General features: G+C 42.5%; 1 protein-coding gene across 3 annotated transcripts; it reads left to right on the top strand.

Moving 5' to 3' along the window:
• The first annotated feature begins 354 nt into the window (after nt 1–354).
• Nucleotides 355–14,758, top strand: pttg1 (PTTG1 regulator of sister chromatid separation, securin). Of its 3 annotated transcripts, none has more exons than XM_068043386.1 (6): nt 355–443; nt 1,857–1,956; nt 4,974–5,179; nt 9,657–9,756; nt 11,301–11,459; nt 11,541–14,757. In XM_068043386.1, the coding sequence occupies exons 2-6, from the start codon at nt 1,872–1,874 to the stop codon at nt 11,621–11,623; spliced, it is 633 nt and encodes a 210-aa protein (XP_067899487.1). In that variant the 5' UTR covers nt 355–443; nt 1,857–1,871; the 3' UTR covers nt 11,624–14,757. The 3 variants fall into 3 exon arrangements, with proteins under 3 accessions (XP_067899487.1, XP_067899489.1, XP_067899488.1); XM_068043388.1 differs by having other exon boundaries at nt 385–471; nt 11,541–14,758; XM_068043387.1 differs by having other exon boundaries at nt 403–488; nt 11,541–14,758.
• Nucleotides 14,759–16,257: the final 1,499 nt, after the last annotated feature.

Raw genomic sequence — 16,257 nt, 5'->3', positions numbered from 1 at the left:
GACTTTCTAATTAGGCTTTGTAGGATTGAGGTGCACAAGAGGTTGAGGTGAAAAACAAATCCATTCACCATATCACATTTTTGAAAACTATATTCAATTCATCTCACTATCATTCCAAGCATTTTAAACAAAGGAATATAGAGAGGAGTGAGATACTTTTCAAAAGTGGGTACAAATGTTTTTTATGTCACGGTATCAGACAGCCTTGGCTCAGGTGGTAGCACTCGCGCTGCCCTTATATACTCCCTCCTGTTTTAGTCCTCCAACCTGTAGGGGGTGCCCCTGTTAAGCTGAGCATTTTTAGCTTTGCAGTCTTCCGATTTCCTTGTCTGATTTAATCCAATCAAGTGATAGCTTGTCGCTCGGCATTATTTGAAATAGTTGCCGCGGTGGTTGATTTATATTGACTAGTTGGAGTGGGTGGTATTGTTTTAATTTTTGTTGTAAGTTTAATGACGTCTATTTTGGACTGTGAGTTGAGTGTTCGAGTATGTACTTAAATTTAGAAGACATTGCATTTTAGGTTGTTTGTATTAGGTTACCTAACACCATTTGGTCTAGATAAATTGGTATGTGGGGAATAATGACGTTTTCAAGTGGTATTTGGTTTCCTAAGTGACGGTTAACTTGTTTGTTTCTAACACTTGTTACTAGCCGGTAAAGTAAGATTTGTAATTATTAACCATTTGATTTATGGAATGTTAAAAGTTTTAATGTGGACCGTATTCTACCGTAACTATTTGGTGTTTGTAAGTACACGTGATGGGAAATAAATACATTCACATGACTTATTTTGCTGAGTTAACCGGGCAGCTTGAAAATGGGTTGCGCTTAGTATCGTGAGTGACTTAAAATTAATCATAAACGAAGAATGTCTTCAACTTAGTGTGATATTGCCAGCTGAAGTACTTTAGGACGTCTATCTGCTGGAGTGTATAAATCAGTAATTCTCAAACTTTTTTTCTTAGTGGACCACTTGGGTGTGGTAGAAGACCCTGTGGACCATCTGGTCTGACCCTATCCAATTTTGCTTGCCACTGCAAAAAAAACTCATCAGAATTAATAGTTAGAATGGTGTTGCTTTTGGTGAGACATCAATGAGGTGATGTCTGGTTCCATGTTGGGAGAGCTTTGGTCTGGTGTTGGGCTTCATGTTTAGTTGGTTCCTCTTTGTTTTTAGCCCACAAGTGTTGAAAATCTGATATATATTGCAACAAATCTTGCTTGTAAAACTACATTGTTATACTTATGATTACTTGTGCTGTGCATGTGAGAACTGGTTTGGTTGTGTGATGCCACGTGAATGGTGATCAGGGTTCTGGCCTGTTCTCTCATAGTTGTGGTGCTGGGTGTCAAGTGACTTGCATTTTGGACTAGCCCACAGACCACCTGGACCCTTGCAAACCACACTTTGCGCACCATTAGTTGAGATGATGAGTCGTTTATGCTGAGATAGTTGTGGGGAATTTTTGAAGAGAAAGCTGGATGTGTGTGATCCTTTGAAAGGGGACAAGGAAGTTTTCTTTAGACTCTCTAGCCATAAATGCAGCTGTTCTGTGTAGTGTGGAAGTGTTTCTCAAATATAAAAAATTTCATAAAAGCTAAACTTGAGCATTAAGTTGTGTAAAACTACCTTCTCAAGGGCAATTTGGTTCGGACAATAAATGCCACCTTAGCTGGTGATGCCCACATCCCAGGAATAAATTTTTTTTTAAATTAAATATTTAATGCACTGTTCAGCTTGGTATTTGTATAAATTTGCTAGACAGTATGATTGGTAAGATCTTCACCAGATGTAAGATTTTAATCTGTATTAATCAACTAAAGCATTAAATATTTGCATAATTTTTATATAGTGATCAGTAACTGAAATGGCAGTGAGAATATTTGTGGAGAAAGAAAATGAGTTCCTGAGTACCCATACAAAGAATCCTCTGAAGCTACTTTCTGGTTCTGGTAAGTGTTGTAAATGTGATTCAAATTGCTTTATTATATTTTCTATTGATATACACATTTGAGCAAGATAAGTTTCAGTATCTTAATGCAGTAGGCCAAAACTTTAGTGACCTAAGGTAACGTCTTGAGGTTTGAATCTCCTTTAATGCTGAACTTCAAATTCAAACTTCATTGCACGTCAATTGTTGTAATAGTCTTTTTTTCCCCAAAAATATACTTTATCTATAAAAAAATCTCTTTTTTTTAAAAAAAAAATGCATTACAAAACAGCACCGAGTTGACATTCCAAAAAGGAATGTGCAAAGGAAATCTGTTTTCTTCGATACAGGAGTGAGTGGCCTCAAAACCCTTCCATTCCATTTTACAGCAAACCCATATTTGGTGTATACAGCCTGAGGGGTTTCCCGTGGGTCCGGCCCCTCAGTTCACTTTGGTGGGCGTATCTTACACAGTGGTCTTTCCCCATTGAGCCTTTGCAGCGGCTGACCCAAGCTTTTCTGCGTCCCTCAGCACGTAGTCCTGGACCTTGGAATGTGCCAGTCTGCAACACTTGGTCATGGGCAACTCTTTGCGCTGGAAGAACAGCAAGTTTCGGGCAGACCAAAGAGCATCTTTCACCAAATTGACTCCAGATTGGATCAGGAAATTTTCTGATTCCCACCCATTGATTGAGACTGTGCTACTGATGTTTGTGTAGAGCAGGTTGATCCAATTGCAGATTCCCTCCCCAAACCCCATTTTGGAGAGCATGTCCATCATAGATGTGCGATATCCTGTCAAAAGCCTTCTCCTGATCCAAGCTGATGAGGCAGGTGTCCACCCTCCTGTCCCGTACATAGGCAATCGTAGTCTTGCGCTACTCAGGGATATCAGATCCTCCTGCCAGGTACAGTGCAGGTCTGGGGTCAGGGTGAATCACCAACTCCAGAGCAGACTTGACCCGACTTGCGATGACTTTGGACAGATTCTTGGAGTCAACATTAAGCAGTGAGATGGGTGCCAATTACTGATTTCCACCCTCTTTCCCCGTCCACTTGTAGATGAGGGTGATGATGCCTTTCCTCATGGATTCTGACATGCTGCTGGCCAGAAGCATACTCTTGTATACTTCCTGCAGGTCTGGGCCGACCCAATCCCACACAGCCGAATACAACTCAACCAGTAAGCTATCGCTTCCAGGAGTTTTACTCGTCTCGAAGGACCTGACTGCGTTTGTCAGCTCATCCAGTTAGTGGTTTGTCCAGTCTGTCCCTCACGCTGTCATCGAAGACCTCTGATAGATGACAGGAAGGACTGGGAAGCCATTCTGTCCGTGGGCTTCACGTCATAAAGCTCAGCATAAAAGGATTTGCTGATCCTTAGTATGTCGGACTGCGAAGACATTACCGAGCCATCCTCCTCAGGCTGCTGATCACAGAGCTCTGTGTACCTTTTGGAAGAAGTAACGGGAGCACGTCTCATCCCGCTCAACGGAGCGGACTCTGGACCGGAAGATGATCTTGGAGGCCTCCGTGGCAAAGAGCAAGGCCTGCTGGCCCTTCACCTCTTGGCGATCCTCCTTGATCTCAACCCCCTTAGACTGCAGCCGGAGCATATTTTGCATTCATTTCTGGAGTCGGGACATTTCCCTCTGTCTCTCAAGTGCTCAACACCTTTTGAAGATAAAGAACCTCTCTATGATCTCCTTGATCGCCTCCCACCAGTGCACTGGAGACTCTGAGGGGTTTCACGGTTCTCCAACCTTTGTAATCCCTTTTGAGTTCCTCCAACGTTCTCTGGGGTTAGCAGTGTAGCATTGAGCTTCCATGTCCCCCTGCCAACTCGCTGGTCATCCTGTAAGCGACAGTCAGCCAGTAAGATGCAGTGGTCAGAGAACACTGGCTTGACGTCAGCGGATCTGACTGTGACAGCACAGGACACAAACAGGAAGACAATCCTGGAACGGGCAGACCCATCCGATCTTGACCAGGTGTATCTACGCTGCACTCTGTCTGCAGGGTTGCCGAAGACGTTGTGCAGCTTAGCATCTTTTTACTGTTTCCATCAGGAATCTGGACGTAGTGTCCAGTTTGTTGAAGTCGCCGCCTAGAATGACTGTCCTGGATGTTGCCAGCAGCAGTGGGAGCTGCTGGAGGACCGTCAGTCGCTTGCTGCATTGAGCCAGGGCATACGCATTGATCAACCAGAGCGGAGCATTGTTGTACGTTACATATGTTACGGGGATGCGGCGCCCACCACCACCTTAACTTCGGAGATGATGAGATTGCCTCCCTGCAGCAGAATACCCAGGCCGGAGGAACAGGAATCATTACCCCTGACCAGATCGATGGCCCGTAGGACCAACATCGCAACCACTGCCTGTAGGTGCTGAGGTGTGATATTCCACACTCCTGCAAAAACAGCAGGTCGACTTTGAGCTTGGCGAGGTAGTCCAAGGTTGAAACACATCACATAGTGGATTTAGTGCTACGCACATTAATCGAAGCAATCTTCATACCCATTTTAAAGTTGGTTGTTGCGTCCCACCCCAGTTGTCCTTGCTAGTCCCAGTCCTTGGGTATGTTCCTGCATACCCATACTGTACGCCAGCTGTTTCATATTTGGGCCCAGAAATCCCTCCTGGTTTCTTTAATTATAATTTCTAGCCAAGAATGGATGTTGCAGCTTTCTTCCTTTCAAGACACTACTTTTTAAAGCCTACTTCTTTGTCCTATGTTTTGGTCATCTGACCTAATCTCTCTCTATATGGCTCAGTATCCTTTTCATAATGTTACTGTGAAACGCCTTGGGATGTTTTATGTTCATGGTGTTTGTATAAATACAAGTTACTGTGAGAAATCTCTTAATGTTCTGACATAGCTTGTGTAAAGGTCATCCTGGATCTAAACTTAATATGGTCATCTCAATACCTGTTTTTCTTAAACCTGTCAACTGTATTAGCACTTCATTTGCATGTAGGCCAATATCTACACTTGGAGATCTTTCTGTTTAAAACACATTCAATTTTCTTGTTTCAGCTACAATTGAAACATCTCTACTGCAGACTCCACAAACAGGAAAGGTGTTAACTGCAACTCCTTGTTTACAGCAATCTACAAGAAAAGTCCTGGGGGATGTGAACTGTCCATTGCGAGCAGGCAGCATGACTGATTACTCACAGAAAACGAGACTAGAGAAGGTCCACAAAAAGAGAAGCAGTACACAAATCTTAAAAACTGCTAAGGTATTTAAATGAAATGCTTAATTAGCAACCTTTCTGGAGAGCAAAGTTTTTTTTTTCCTTAATGCTGAATAAATTGCACAGTGAGTTTAGTTGAACAGAAAATGTTGGAAACACTTCGCAGGTAAGGCTGAAAATGATGACCTGTTGTCGGACAAACCATTTCTAACAAAGTTGTCAGCATGAAATGTTAACCCTAAATTTATCAGCCTGAATTGCTGAGTGTTTCCAACATTTTCTATTTCCAGAATCTGCAAATTTTTTCAAATATCCCTGCTGTAAAACAATGTGGCTGTAGTTTGCTATCAGCTAATAAGTTCAGATGCATGAATCACTTTCACCCATTCTTATTTTGTTCTGGCACCCCCACCTTAAAATACTAGCTGCATTTCAATATCCATTTTCTTTTGGCCTCCTTATCTCGAGACAATGAGTAAGTGTCTGGAGGTGGTCAGTGGTGTGTGGAGCAGCGCCTGGAGTGGCTATAAAGGCCAATTCTAGAGTTTAGTTTAGAGATACAGCATTGAAACGGGCCCTTCGGCCCACCGAGTCTGTGCTGACCATCAACCACCCATTGATAGTAATTCCATATTCCTACCACATCCCCACCTGTCCCTATATTTCCCTACCACCTACCTATACTAGGGGCAATTTATAATGGCCAATTAACCTATCAACCTGCAAGTCTTTGGCATGTGGGAGGAAACCGGAGCACCCAGAGGAAACCCACGCAGACACAGGGAGAACTTGCAAACTCCACACAGGCAGTACCCAGAATTGAACCCGGGTCACTGGAACTGTGAGGCTGCGGTGCTAACCACTGCGCCACTGTGCCGTGGGGAGTGACAGGCTCTTCCACAGGTGCTGCAGGAAAATGTTACACAGTTGGCTCTCCCCTTGTGCTTCTGTCTTTTTTCCTGCCAACTGCTAAGTCTCTTCGACTCGCCACATTTTAGCCCTGTCTTTATGGCTGCCCGCCAGCTCTGGCGATCGCTGGCAACTGACTCCCACGACTTGTGATCAATGTCACAGGACTTCATGTTGCGTTTGCAGACGTCTTTAAAGCAGAGACATGGACGGCCGGTGGGTCTGATACCAGTGGCGAGCTCGCTGTACAATGTGTCTTTGGGGATCCTGCCATCTTCCATGCAGCTCACATGGCCAAGCCATCTCAAGTGCCGCTGACTCAGTAGTGTATAAGCTGGGGATGTTGGCCGCCTCGAGGACTTCTGTGTTGGAGATACGGTCCTGCCACCTCATGCCAAGTATTCTCTGGAGGCAGCGAAGATGGAATGAATTGATACGTCGCTCTTGGCTGACATACGTTGTCCAGGCCTCGCTGCCGTAGAGCAAGGTACTGAGGACACAGGCTTGATGCACTCGGACTTTTGTGTTCGGTGTCAGTGCGCCATTTTCCCACACTCTCTTGGCCAGTCTGGACATAGCAGTGGAAGCCTTTCCCATGCGCTTGTTGATTTCTGCATCGAGAGACAGGTTACTGGTGATAGTTCAGCCTAGGTAGGTGAACTCTTGAACCACTTCCAGAGCGTGGTCGCCGATATTGATGGATGGAGCATTTCTGACGTCCTGTCCCATGATGTTCGTTTTCTTGAGGCTGATGGTTAGGCTAAATTCGTTGCAGGCAGCTGCAAACCTGTCGGAGACTCTGCAGACACTCGTCAGTGTGCGATGTTAAAGCAGCATTGTCAGCAAAGAGGAGTTCCCTGATGAGGACTTTCCGTACTTTGATCTTCGCTCTCAGACGGGCAAGGTTGAACAACCTGCCCCGTGATCTTGTGTGGAGGAAAATTCCTTCTTCTGAAGACTTGAACGCATGTGAGAGCAGCAGGGAGAAGAAAATCCCAAACGGTGTGGGTGCGAGAACAAAAGCCCTGTTTCACACCACTCAGGATAGGAAAGGGGTCTGATGAGGTGCCACTATGTTGAATTGTGCCTTTCATATTGTCATGGAATGAGGTGATACTTGGTAGCTTTGGTGGACATCCAATCTATTCGAGTAGTCTGAAGAGACCACGTCTGCTGACGTGTTCAAAGGCTTTGGTGAGATCAATGAAAGCAATGTAGAGGGGCATCTGTTGTTCGCAGCATTTCTCCTGCATCTAACGAAGGGAGAACAGCATGTCAATGGCCGATCTCTCTGCACAAAAGCTACTCTGTGCCTCAGGGTAGATGCGCTCGGCCAGCTTCTGGAGCCTGTTTTAAAGCGACTCGAGCAAAGACTTTCCCCACTATGCTGAGCAGGAAGCTTCCACGGTAGTTGTTGCAGTCACCGCGGTCACCTTTGGTTTTTATAGAGGGTGATGATATTGGGCATCGCACATGTCCTGAGGTACTGCTCCCTCATCCCAGCACAAGCAAAGCAGTTCATGTAGTGCTGAGAGTATAGCAGGCTTGGCACTCTTGATTATTTCAGGGGTAATGCTGTCCTTCCCGTTAGCTAGTTTTGCTGTTGAATGAGCTTTGTTCTGCAGCCTGCCTTTTTGTTACTATTTGGTTGTACTTGGGGCATATAACTAATGGGTCCACTGTAATTCAATGAACTGGATAGTATGAACTTTAACTGCTTCCCCATAACTAATCTTGCATAAATTTATTTTGTATTCCTTGTGTGCAAAGAAGTGGATGCTGAGCAAAAAGAAAGTTTGAGGGGTTGCTTTAGCGAAGGGTGGAGGAGCCAAAGAGAAGTTAAAATTTTAAAAAATGAGCAGGTGATAAGGCACACGGAAGGGGCAAAGTTCCTGAACAAGCAGCAACCAAGTGGAGGATGGCATGGGAAATCCCTAGTTGGGAGTGAAAGCTACCTGCAGGAATGCAGGGCAGGTGGTAATCACTAAGGCAGTGTGAGAATTCCTTGAATTTCTGTAAAATTGTTTTTACGCTTTAATATTTGAGGGAAGTGGTTGAAGTCTGCAACATTGACTTTGTACCAAATGTATACATTTGGTAATCACTTCATTGTCAAAAGTGGCATTGTTTCCTTCTAGAGGGTATTGTCACAAAGGGTTTTATTTTTTTACTAAAATCTTGGACTTCTATGTTTTAACCAAAAAAAAGGATTTTGATCAGTGAAGGACACCTGCAAAAATAATTGGAATTCCAGCAGTGTTTTGAAACTAAGTTCAGAACAGAGTTGAACTTTATGGGTGTTATGAAAGGAAGTTAAACTTGTAAAAGGACAGGAAGGTCAGCAGTTTCAACAAAATCACAGGGTTTTGACCTTTTGTCAGCACAGCTTGTGACCAAGGGAGACACTGTCTGGACATGTGACCATGTTCAGGAAGGTTCTTTTTTCACTTTTTCCAAAGAGCAGGCATTTGAAATCTTGGCTTGACCTGCTTGTAGCCAGAAAGAAAGACCCAGAAAAGTGCTACCTTTTTTCTGTAAAGGAGTCATTCATCTCTTGAAAAGGAATCTTGCATTTGAAAGGTAGCAGATTCCTGTTGCCTCCGATCTCTGAAGAGTTCTGCATATAGTGAGATTCCTGCTGCCTCCTGTGTTCTAAGAAAATCCTGAAATCTGAAGAATTCTTCTGCTAGGCTGCTGTTTCAAAACACAAGCAGACCTGTTGCTACACCCCTGATAGACTTATGCGATGCCTGCTGCAGTTAAATTGCTATGAGCACCTACCCATCATGGACTGTTCATCGACCTCGCCTGGAGAGACTTCGTGTGGCATCTGACTGTTTGTTTGACTTTGAGACACCTCACTGTATCAAAAACATCCTACCAGAACGTGCACCTCAATTATTTTTTGTATTGTTCCTTCTATTCCTAAGAAACTGTTATAATCCAAAACTCCCTTTTGAAACTGGTTAACTGTTTCTTTTTGTGTGCGCGCATGAGGGTTAAGGGAATAAGGGTTTTTTATGTATAGATTTATCTCGTTAGTTCAGACCGATTTCTTTTTCTAATGTCATCATCGAACTGTGCTCTTTCAGTTCTAGCTCCTTCATGAAAGTTTTTAATCAGCTATAAAGTTGCAACTACAACACTTTCGCAAAGTTTTTAAAACTGTAGATTTACTGACTGCAAGGGCATCTCCAGTGATACCTTTTCTGGATGTTCAGGTGGATGTCCTGTTTTTTTTTTCAACTTTGTGTATCCCTTCCTCTCCCTGATCCACAATTAGCTGTAATTGTTAGATGGCTTTCTTGTAAAAATACACTTGTACGGTAACTATTTTTGGAAGGATGAAACTCTCCCAGGGAGGTATGACTTCTGCATTAAATGTGGTAGTAGGTTGCAGTTGATTTTTTTTTCTGGCATTGGATACAGGAAAGGAGAATTAACAATGTAAAACAAATGCAGATTCAATTCTTGAAAGCGCATGTATGTATATTCTATACTAAACTAGCAAACTTCATTGGCTGTTTTATGTTGCATGATTGCATCATCTAGCATGATTACATATCATCTAAATGTTAACTCTAGAATGCTGATTAAGCACTTGTACTTGCAGCCTACAGAAAAATCTTCCATTTCAGAACCACCAAAATGCTCTCTTGAAATCTCTGAAGACTACCCTGAAATTGAAGCTCTCATTCCATACAATCCTTTTGGTAAGAAACTAAAACTTGGGTGGATTGAACAGTGATTTTTTTTTTTCATATGTCCTTCAAGTGACATTGCATTGGTTGAAAGTAACTTTCCAAGCAGGTTTTTTTGGGGGGAGGGGTGGGAAAGTGGGTGTGATTGGGGACACTCCCATTGTCTGTGGTCCTTTTGTTTGTTTTTTTTCCACTGCATTTTGTTTTTGCTTTCTAGATAGAAAGTTTCCGCATCCTGCAAACTAGATGTGGCCACTGATATGCAAGACTGAATTACTGCAAATTTTAAAAATTGGAGCCTAGAGGAAGTTTTGAGTAAAGGCCTGCTACCCGAATCTGACTGGACCCGACGTGTCTGGGTCGGGTCAGGTTGTGCTTCACGGTCTGGCATTCAGGCTCGGGTTGGACACACTCTAACAGGTATAAAAACAAGAAATGCTGGGACCACTCAGCAGGTCTGGCAGCATCTGTGGAAAGAGAAGCAGAGTTAACATTTCGGGTCAGTGACCCTTCTTCAGAACCACCTTCAGTTCAGAAGAAGGGTCACTGACCCGAATCGTTAACTCTGCTTCTCTTTCCACAGATGCTGCCAGACCTGCTGAGTGGTTCCAGCATTTCTTGTTTTTATTTCAGATTTCCACCATCTGCAGTATTTTGCTTTTACTCTATAACGGGTAAGTGGCTCCAATGTTAATTTAATTTTTGGATTAGAAAGGTGGTTTTGTTATTTTAAGCTTGTGCACATCAGCAACAAAGTGAAAAACAGAAGATAAGTTAACTGATGGTCGGGTCAAGTGAAGGAAAAAAATGGAAGGACTCTGGCTCGGGTCGGGGTTTTTTTTTGCAGACCTGAGCAGGCTTTTAGTTTTGAGGGCTTTAATTGAAGAAAACAGTAAGGTGAGACAGCTGCCTTGGAGGGAGGGGATGGGTGGTTCTGGACCTCCCCTTTTTCCCCCTCCATCTTCCCTACTCCCACAAGTGTTTGCAGGATTCCCAAGGGAATCTGTTCAAATTTGCTGACTTTTTTTGGGAGGGTTCATAGTGGGTGAATTCTGGTTCATTGCTCTTGGTAAATGGGTAATCAAATGCAGAATTCCATTAACTTTACAGCTTTTCTAATCTGCATACTATATAGAATAAATTGATTACACTTGTGTAATTCATTGATAGTGATGCACTTTGGGACATCCTAGATCATGAAAGGCAGTATATAAATGCAATTTGCAACTTGGGTTGTTATCTGTGGATGAAGAATCCTGATTTGGAAAATCAAACAAAAATATGTCACAGTTCTGCATATAGATTTTTCCTACCAACATGACCCTCTGCTGAAAGAGCATTTAACTTTTTAAATCTTGTGCTTGCCAGACCTTGCATTATTTGGTTTGATCAAGGTAGATACTCCTGTTGTCTTCTTTGAACCCAGCAACTTGACTATCTGTAAATATGTTGCATGTCAAGAGCAGCATAACTTTAAATTTATTAATTTTTTTTTTGTGGGAAGGATTGGAGGAAGAGAAATTTAACTTTAAATGGCATACATGTATTAATTGCAGACTTTGAGAACTTCAGTGTGCCGGAGGAACATAAGCTTGATCACATCTGCCTGACCGGTTTACCACTCTTCTTTCTTGAGAAAGAAGCAGCATTGATGGAAAAAGTACTGAACGTAATTCCTTCACCTCTGAAATGGCCTTCTCTTGTAAAAGAATCCAGTGAGTAGTAGGATTTCCTTTTATGATTTGTCTTTTCTGTTGTATTTTGGGAAAGAAACTCTGCATATTTTTAAATTGTAGGTTTGATTGATTTCGACATGAATGCTGACATTTTGGCAGACTTGGATGAAGGTGAATTGCTAGTGATGGAAGATGACTTCTGAAGATTTTATGATTTGAAATTTCAGCTGACATTCATTGAAATTTTGATAATCTTGCTGTTGTGATTTTTTTTTTGTGCATTGTTTGTTTGGGAGAGAACTCGTCGCTTTCAGCTTTTTAAATTTATGAATGGTGTACCCTTAAGTTTCTGAATAAAGGCTTTTTTTTTGTGTGTGTGTCCCTCCTAAGTTGTAGGCCTTCAGATCTGGGGATTTGTTGTCTTTCACTCCCATTAATTTCTCTGGTGCTTTAGTTATACTAATAACCATAGAGCCATAGAAAAGTTATGGCACAGAAGGAGGCCATTCAGCTCCTAGATTTTTTTTTTTTTTTTTTTCTTGGCTAGCACAGACACTAGCACCTGCTCCTTGCAGGTTACAGCACTTCAGGTGCAGGCCCAGGTACCTTTTTTTTTAAATGAGTTAAGGGTTTCTGTCTCCTCCACCGTTCCTGGCAGTGAATTCCAGACACCCACCACCCTCTCAGTGGAAAAAGTTTTCATGTCCCCTCTAATTCTTGAGTCTGGTAATTGACCTCTCTGCTAGAGGAAACAGACCCTTCCTGTCTACTCTATCTAGGTCCCTCATAATTTTGTGCACTTCAATTAAGTTGGAGCGGCATAGTGGTTAGCACTGCAGCCTCCGCTCCAGCGACCCGGGTTCGATTCTGGGTACTGAGGAGTTTGCAAGTTCTCCCTGTGACCGTGTGGGTTTTCGCCAGGTGCTCCGGTTTCCTCCCACAGCCAAAGACTTGCAGGTTGATAGGTAAATTGGCCATTATAAATTGCCCCTAGTATTGGTAGGGGAATTGAGGGAAGGTGGGGATGTGGTAGGGAATATGGGATTAATGTAGGATTAGTATAAATGGGTGGTTGATGGTCGGCACACACTCTGGTCGAAGGGCCTGTTTCAGTTCTGTATCTCTAAATAAATAAAAATAAAAGTCCCTCCTCAGCCTGTTCCTTTCTAAGGAAAACAACCCTAGTTGATCCAATCTTTCCTCATCGCTGTAATGTTCTTGTAAATCTCCTCTGTACTTTCTCCCAGAGTAATTATATCCTTCCTGTAATGAGGTGACCAGAACTGGATGCAATATTCCAGCTGTAGCCTAACCAGCATTTTATACAGTTCATGCACTCCATCCCTGCTTTTGTATTCTGTACCTCAGCCAGTAAAAGAAAACATTCCATATACATTCACTCTATCTGCCTATTCTGCCACCTTCAGATACCTGTGGACCTGCACTCCAAGGGCTCACGTCTCTACTCTCTACCCCTCTCAATATCCTCCCATTTATTGTGTATTCCTCGCTTTGTCTGCCCATCCCAAATGCATTATCTCCCACTTCTCTGGATTGAATTCCATTTGCTATTTTTCTGCATACTCAGTCAAACCATTGATCTTCTGGAGTCTACAGCTATCCTCTTCACTATCGACTATATGGCTAATTTTTGTGTCATAAACAAATTTCCCAATCATGCTTCCCACATTCAAGTCCAAATCATTAAAATATACAAATTTCTCATAAGTTCTAAGTTTCTCAGACTGTTGGTTCTCCACTATTTCTGATCTTGGCTTTTTATATTGTCTGTGGAGATGGACAAAATATTAACATCTTGCTCGTTCCTTAATCCCCACTATAATTTCTCCTATCTTGGCCTCAAAGGAACCTACATTTACTTTCTCTTTTCTCATGTATTTGTGGAAGCTCTTACAATCTTGTTTCTGGCTAGTTTACTCTCATTCTAGCAATATTTGGTCATCCTTTGCTGATATCTAAAACTCCCAATCCTTAGGCTTACTACTCTTGGAAATATAAGCCTTTTCTTTTAATCTAGTACTATCCTTAACCCCTTTAGTTGATCTCTTTCTGTGGAATTTTATTTCTCAATTGAATGTAGATTTGTTAAGAAATTATGAAGTGTTTCTTTAAATGTTCACCAATGCTCATCTCCTGTCATCTTTTAGTCTAATTTCATAACCTACCTTGGCTATTCACACTTGTGCAGTTGGCTTTATTTATGTTCAATACTCTAGTTTCAGACATGGGTACATCACTCTTTGATCATATTTATGATCAGTCTTTCCCAGAAGCTCCCTTACTATGAGTTTACTAATTAATCCTGTCTCATTACATAAAACAAGATCTAAAATAGCCTCTTGCCTGGTGGGTTCCACGACATATTGTTTGAGGAAACTGTTCTGAATGCATTCTATGAACCGTTCTCCCTGCAGGCTGAAATTCACTAATCCACATGATGGATGGAGCCTGTATATAAAATCCTTAGTAGGTTAAATATTGTTTGCTTTGTCCCAGAGGTCAATAACTTTGTGAAATAAAGAAAACATGATTATAGATTCCCTACAAGTTGTCAGTTATCTTTGTTATTCCTCCATGACCTCGATTCTCCCTTTTCTTTTAACCTTCTGTAATCTTCTGAGAACTGCATTCCTCTAACTGATTGAAATGCAGGGCAGAGGAGATTAAATGGCAAAAGGTTTCATTCTGGTTTGTTTTCCCCCCGCCCCTCTTGTTTCTTAATCCGTTTATTAATTGTTTAGTTAGCTACTATCTGGCCATTTGCACCTCACCCAGACACATTTCTTTTGTTTCTTTACTTGTCCCATTACCACGAAACCTTTGTCATTTAATCTCTCCTACCCTCTACCTTGTCACAGCCCTTCATTTTTGTTCTTTCTCCCAACCCCAACCTTTCAATTGCTCAAAAACTATTGTATTTCTAACTTTTGACAGTTCTGATGAAAGGTCACAGACCTGAAACATTAACTGTTTTTCTCTCTACCTAACCTGCTGTGTATTTACAGCATTTTGTGTTTTGTTTCAGATTGCCAGCATCTGCAATATTTTGCTTTTGTATTGGCTGGATGTAGAATAGAGCTTGGGAGCATAGGAATGGGAGTTGGTCATTCAGTCCCTTGAGTCTAAAAGGGCTATGTCAATGCTTATGATCCACACAATTCTCCTCCCAGCTTACTTTCTCACTGTTACCATATCCTTCTATTCCTCTCCCTCATGTACTTACCCACTTTTTTTCTTTGAATGCATCTATGTTGTTCACCTTAGTCATTCATATGCCTGAGAGTTCCACATTCTCATTACTGAATAAAGACGTTTCCGAGTTCCTTATTGGATTTATGAGTGTGTTATGAACATGTGAGGAAGGGTTCTCAGGCTCCCTTCTTGCCCCTTTCCTGGTTTGGCCGTAACAGGGTATATCTTTTAAAACCGTGATTTTAGCTTACTGCCTCAGTGAGTCTGCTCACTGCACTCTAATTGGTTCATTTGCAATTACAATCAGACAAGCTTTCTTGGGTTTAAACAAGATGTAAGTTTATTAGCCTTATCACGCTAGCTCTGTTAAAATTACTAAAAATACACAAAGCAACCATGCTCGCAGGCATGCGAGAGAAACACAAATGGATGCAGAGGGGAAGAAAGAATTCAGGGTTGGGGGGGGTCGCGGTTGGTTGTTGAAGTAGAGTTTGTAATAAATGGAATTCAGTTACTGGTTAGTAATGTCCTCAATTGAAGTGAAGGTCTTGGAGCCCTCACTGGGCCTCAGTCCACAGTTTCAAGCTTGCTTATCTGGTACCAGAAGCCAGAAGAGAGGCTTTGTCTGTCTGTAGTCTTGCAGTTTACGCTGCCGCCATGGTTTTCCTGGGACTATGCTAGAGAGAGAGAGAGAGCGGGGGGCACTTTTCCTTCTACCAATTGCAGTCTTTCTCCTTTCTGTTCGAGTTGCAGTCTGATTCCTTTCCGTGAGGCACAACTCAAAACAGCCCCAGTCTGGCCAGCAGGTAGGTCATGTGCCCATCTCTTTGAAACCTTCTGGGAGGGTTATTGGATTTTAGAGCCTCCCACACATATGCAGTGAGGGGTGGAGTTTTGGCTCTTAATAGTCAAAGGATGTGGATCACCGCTATTGCCCAGACCAATCTTGTTAATTGTATCAGTGAGAACTGCCATTGTCTTTCAGCTGTCTCTCAGAATGCAAATGTGCAACCATGTTTTCAGCTGCTCAGCTCTGCTTTTTTTTTTTAAAACAATTTCTTTGCAATGTCTGGTTTAAAAAAAGGTTCAGGTTGTTAAGAGGCCTGCTACCTGACCCGAACCTGACGGGACCCAACAACGTGTCTGGTTCAGATCGGGTGGGGCCCATCTTCCTGGGCCGACTTTCGGGCTCTGGTCGGGTCGGGCTGGACACACGTGGTAAATACTCTGGTAAGTACTAAAAATAAAAAAACTTGGCTGGGAGTCTGGGATGAAACTGAATCTGCACAGTGAGCGAGTGACGTCACTATGACGTCATCACGCATGCGCTGCAGCTTCCTGGAGGCTCTGTGTCAAGAAGGTAAGTAAACAGATGGTCGGGTCCACTGTGGTTTGGTCGGGTTCTTTTTCCCTACCTAAAGTAGGCATCTACCAGTTGTGTCCCATGTGACAAAACTAATATGTTTCCATTTGGCAGGTGTGATTTCCGTCACACCTCTGCCCCTCGCCAAATGAAATACAATATTGGGAGCATTTCATTGTAAGTCAAGAAAGAGAAGATACAGGAAAGCACGCATGCATTTCTCTCATAATATATTCTGTTTTTTTTCAATAACTATGAACA

This window comes from Heterodontus francisci, chromosome 12 (genome assembly GCF_036365525.1).
Source record: "Heterodontus francisci isolate sHetFra1 chromosome 12, sHetFra1.hap1, whole genome shotgun sequence".
NCBI lineage: Eukaryota > Metazoa > Chordata > Chondrichthyes > Heterodontiformes > Heterodontidae > Heterodontus > Heterodontus francisci.
This window is presented reverse-complemented; position numbering and strand designations above follow the sequence as displayed.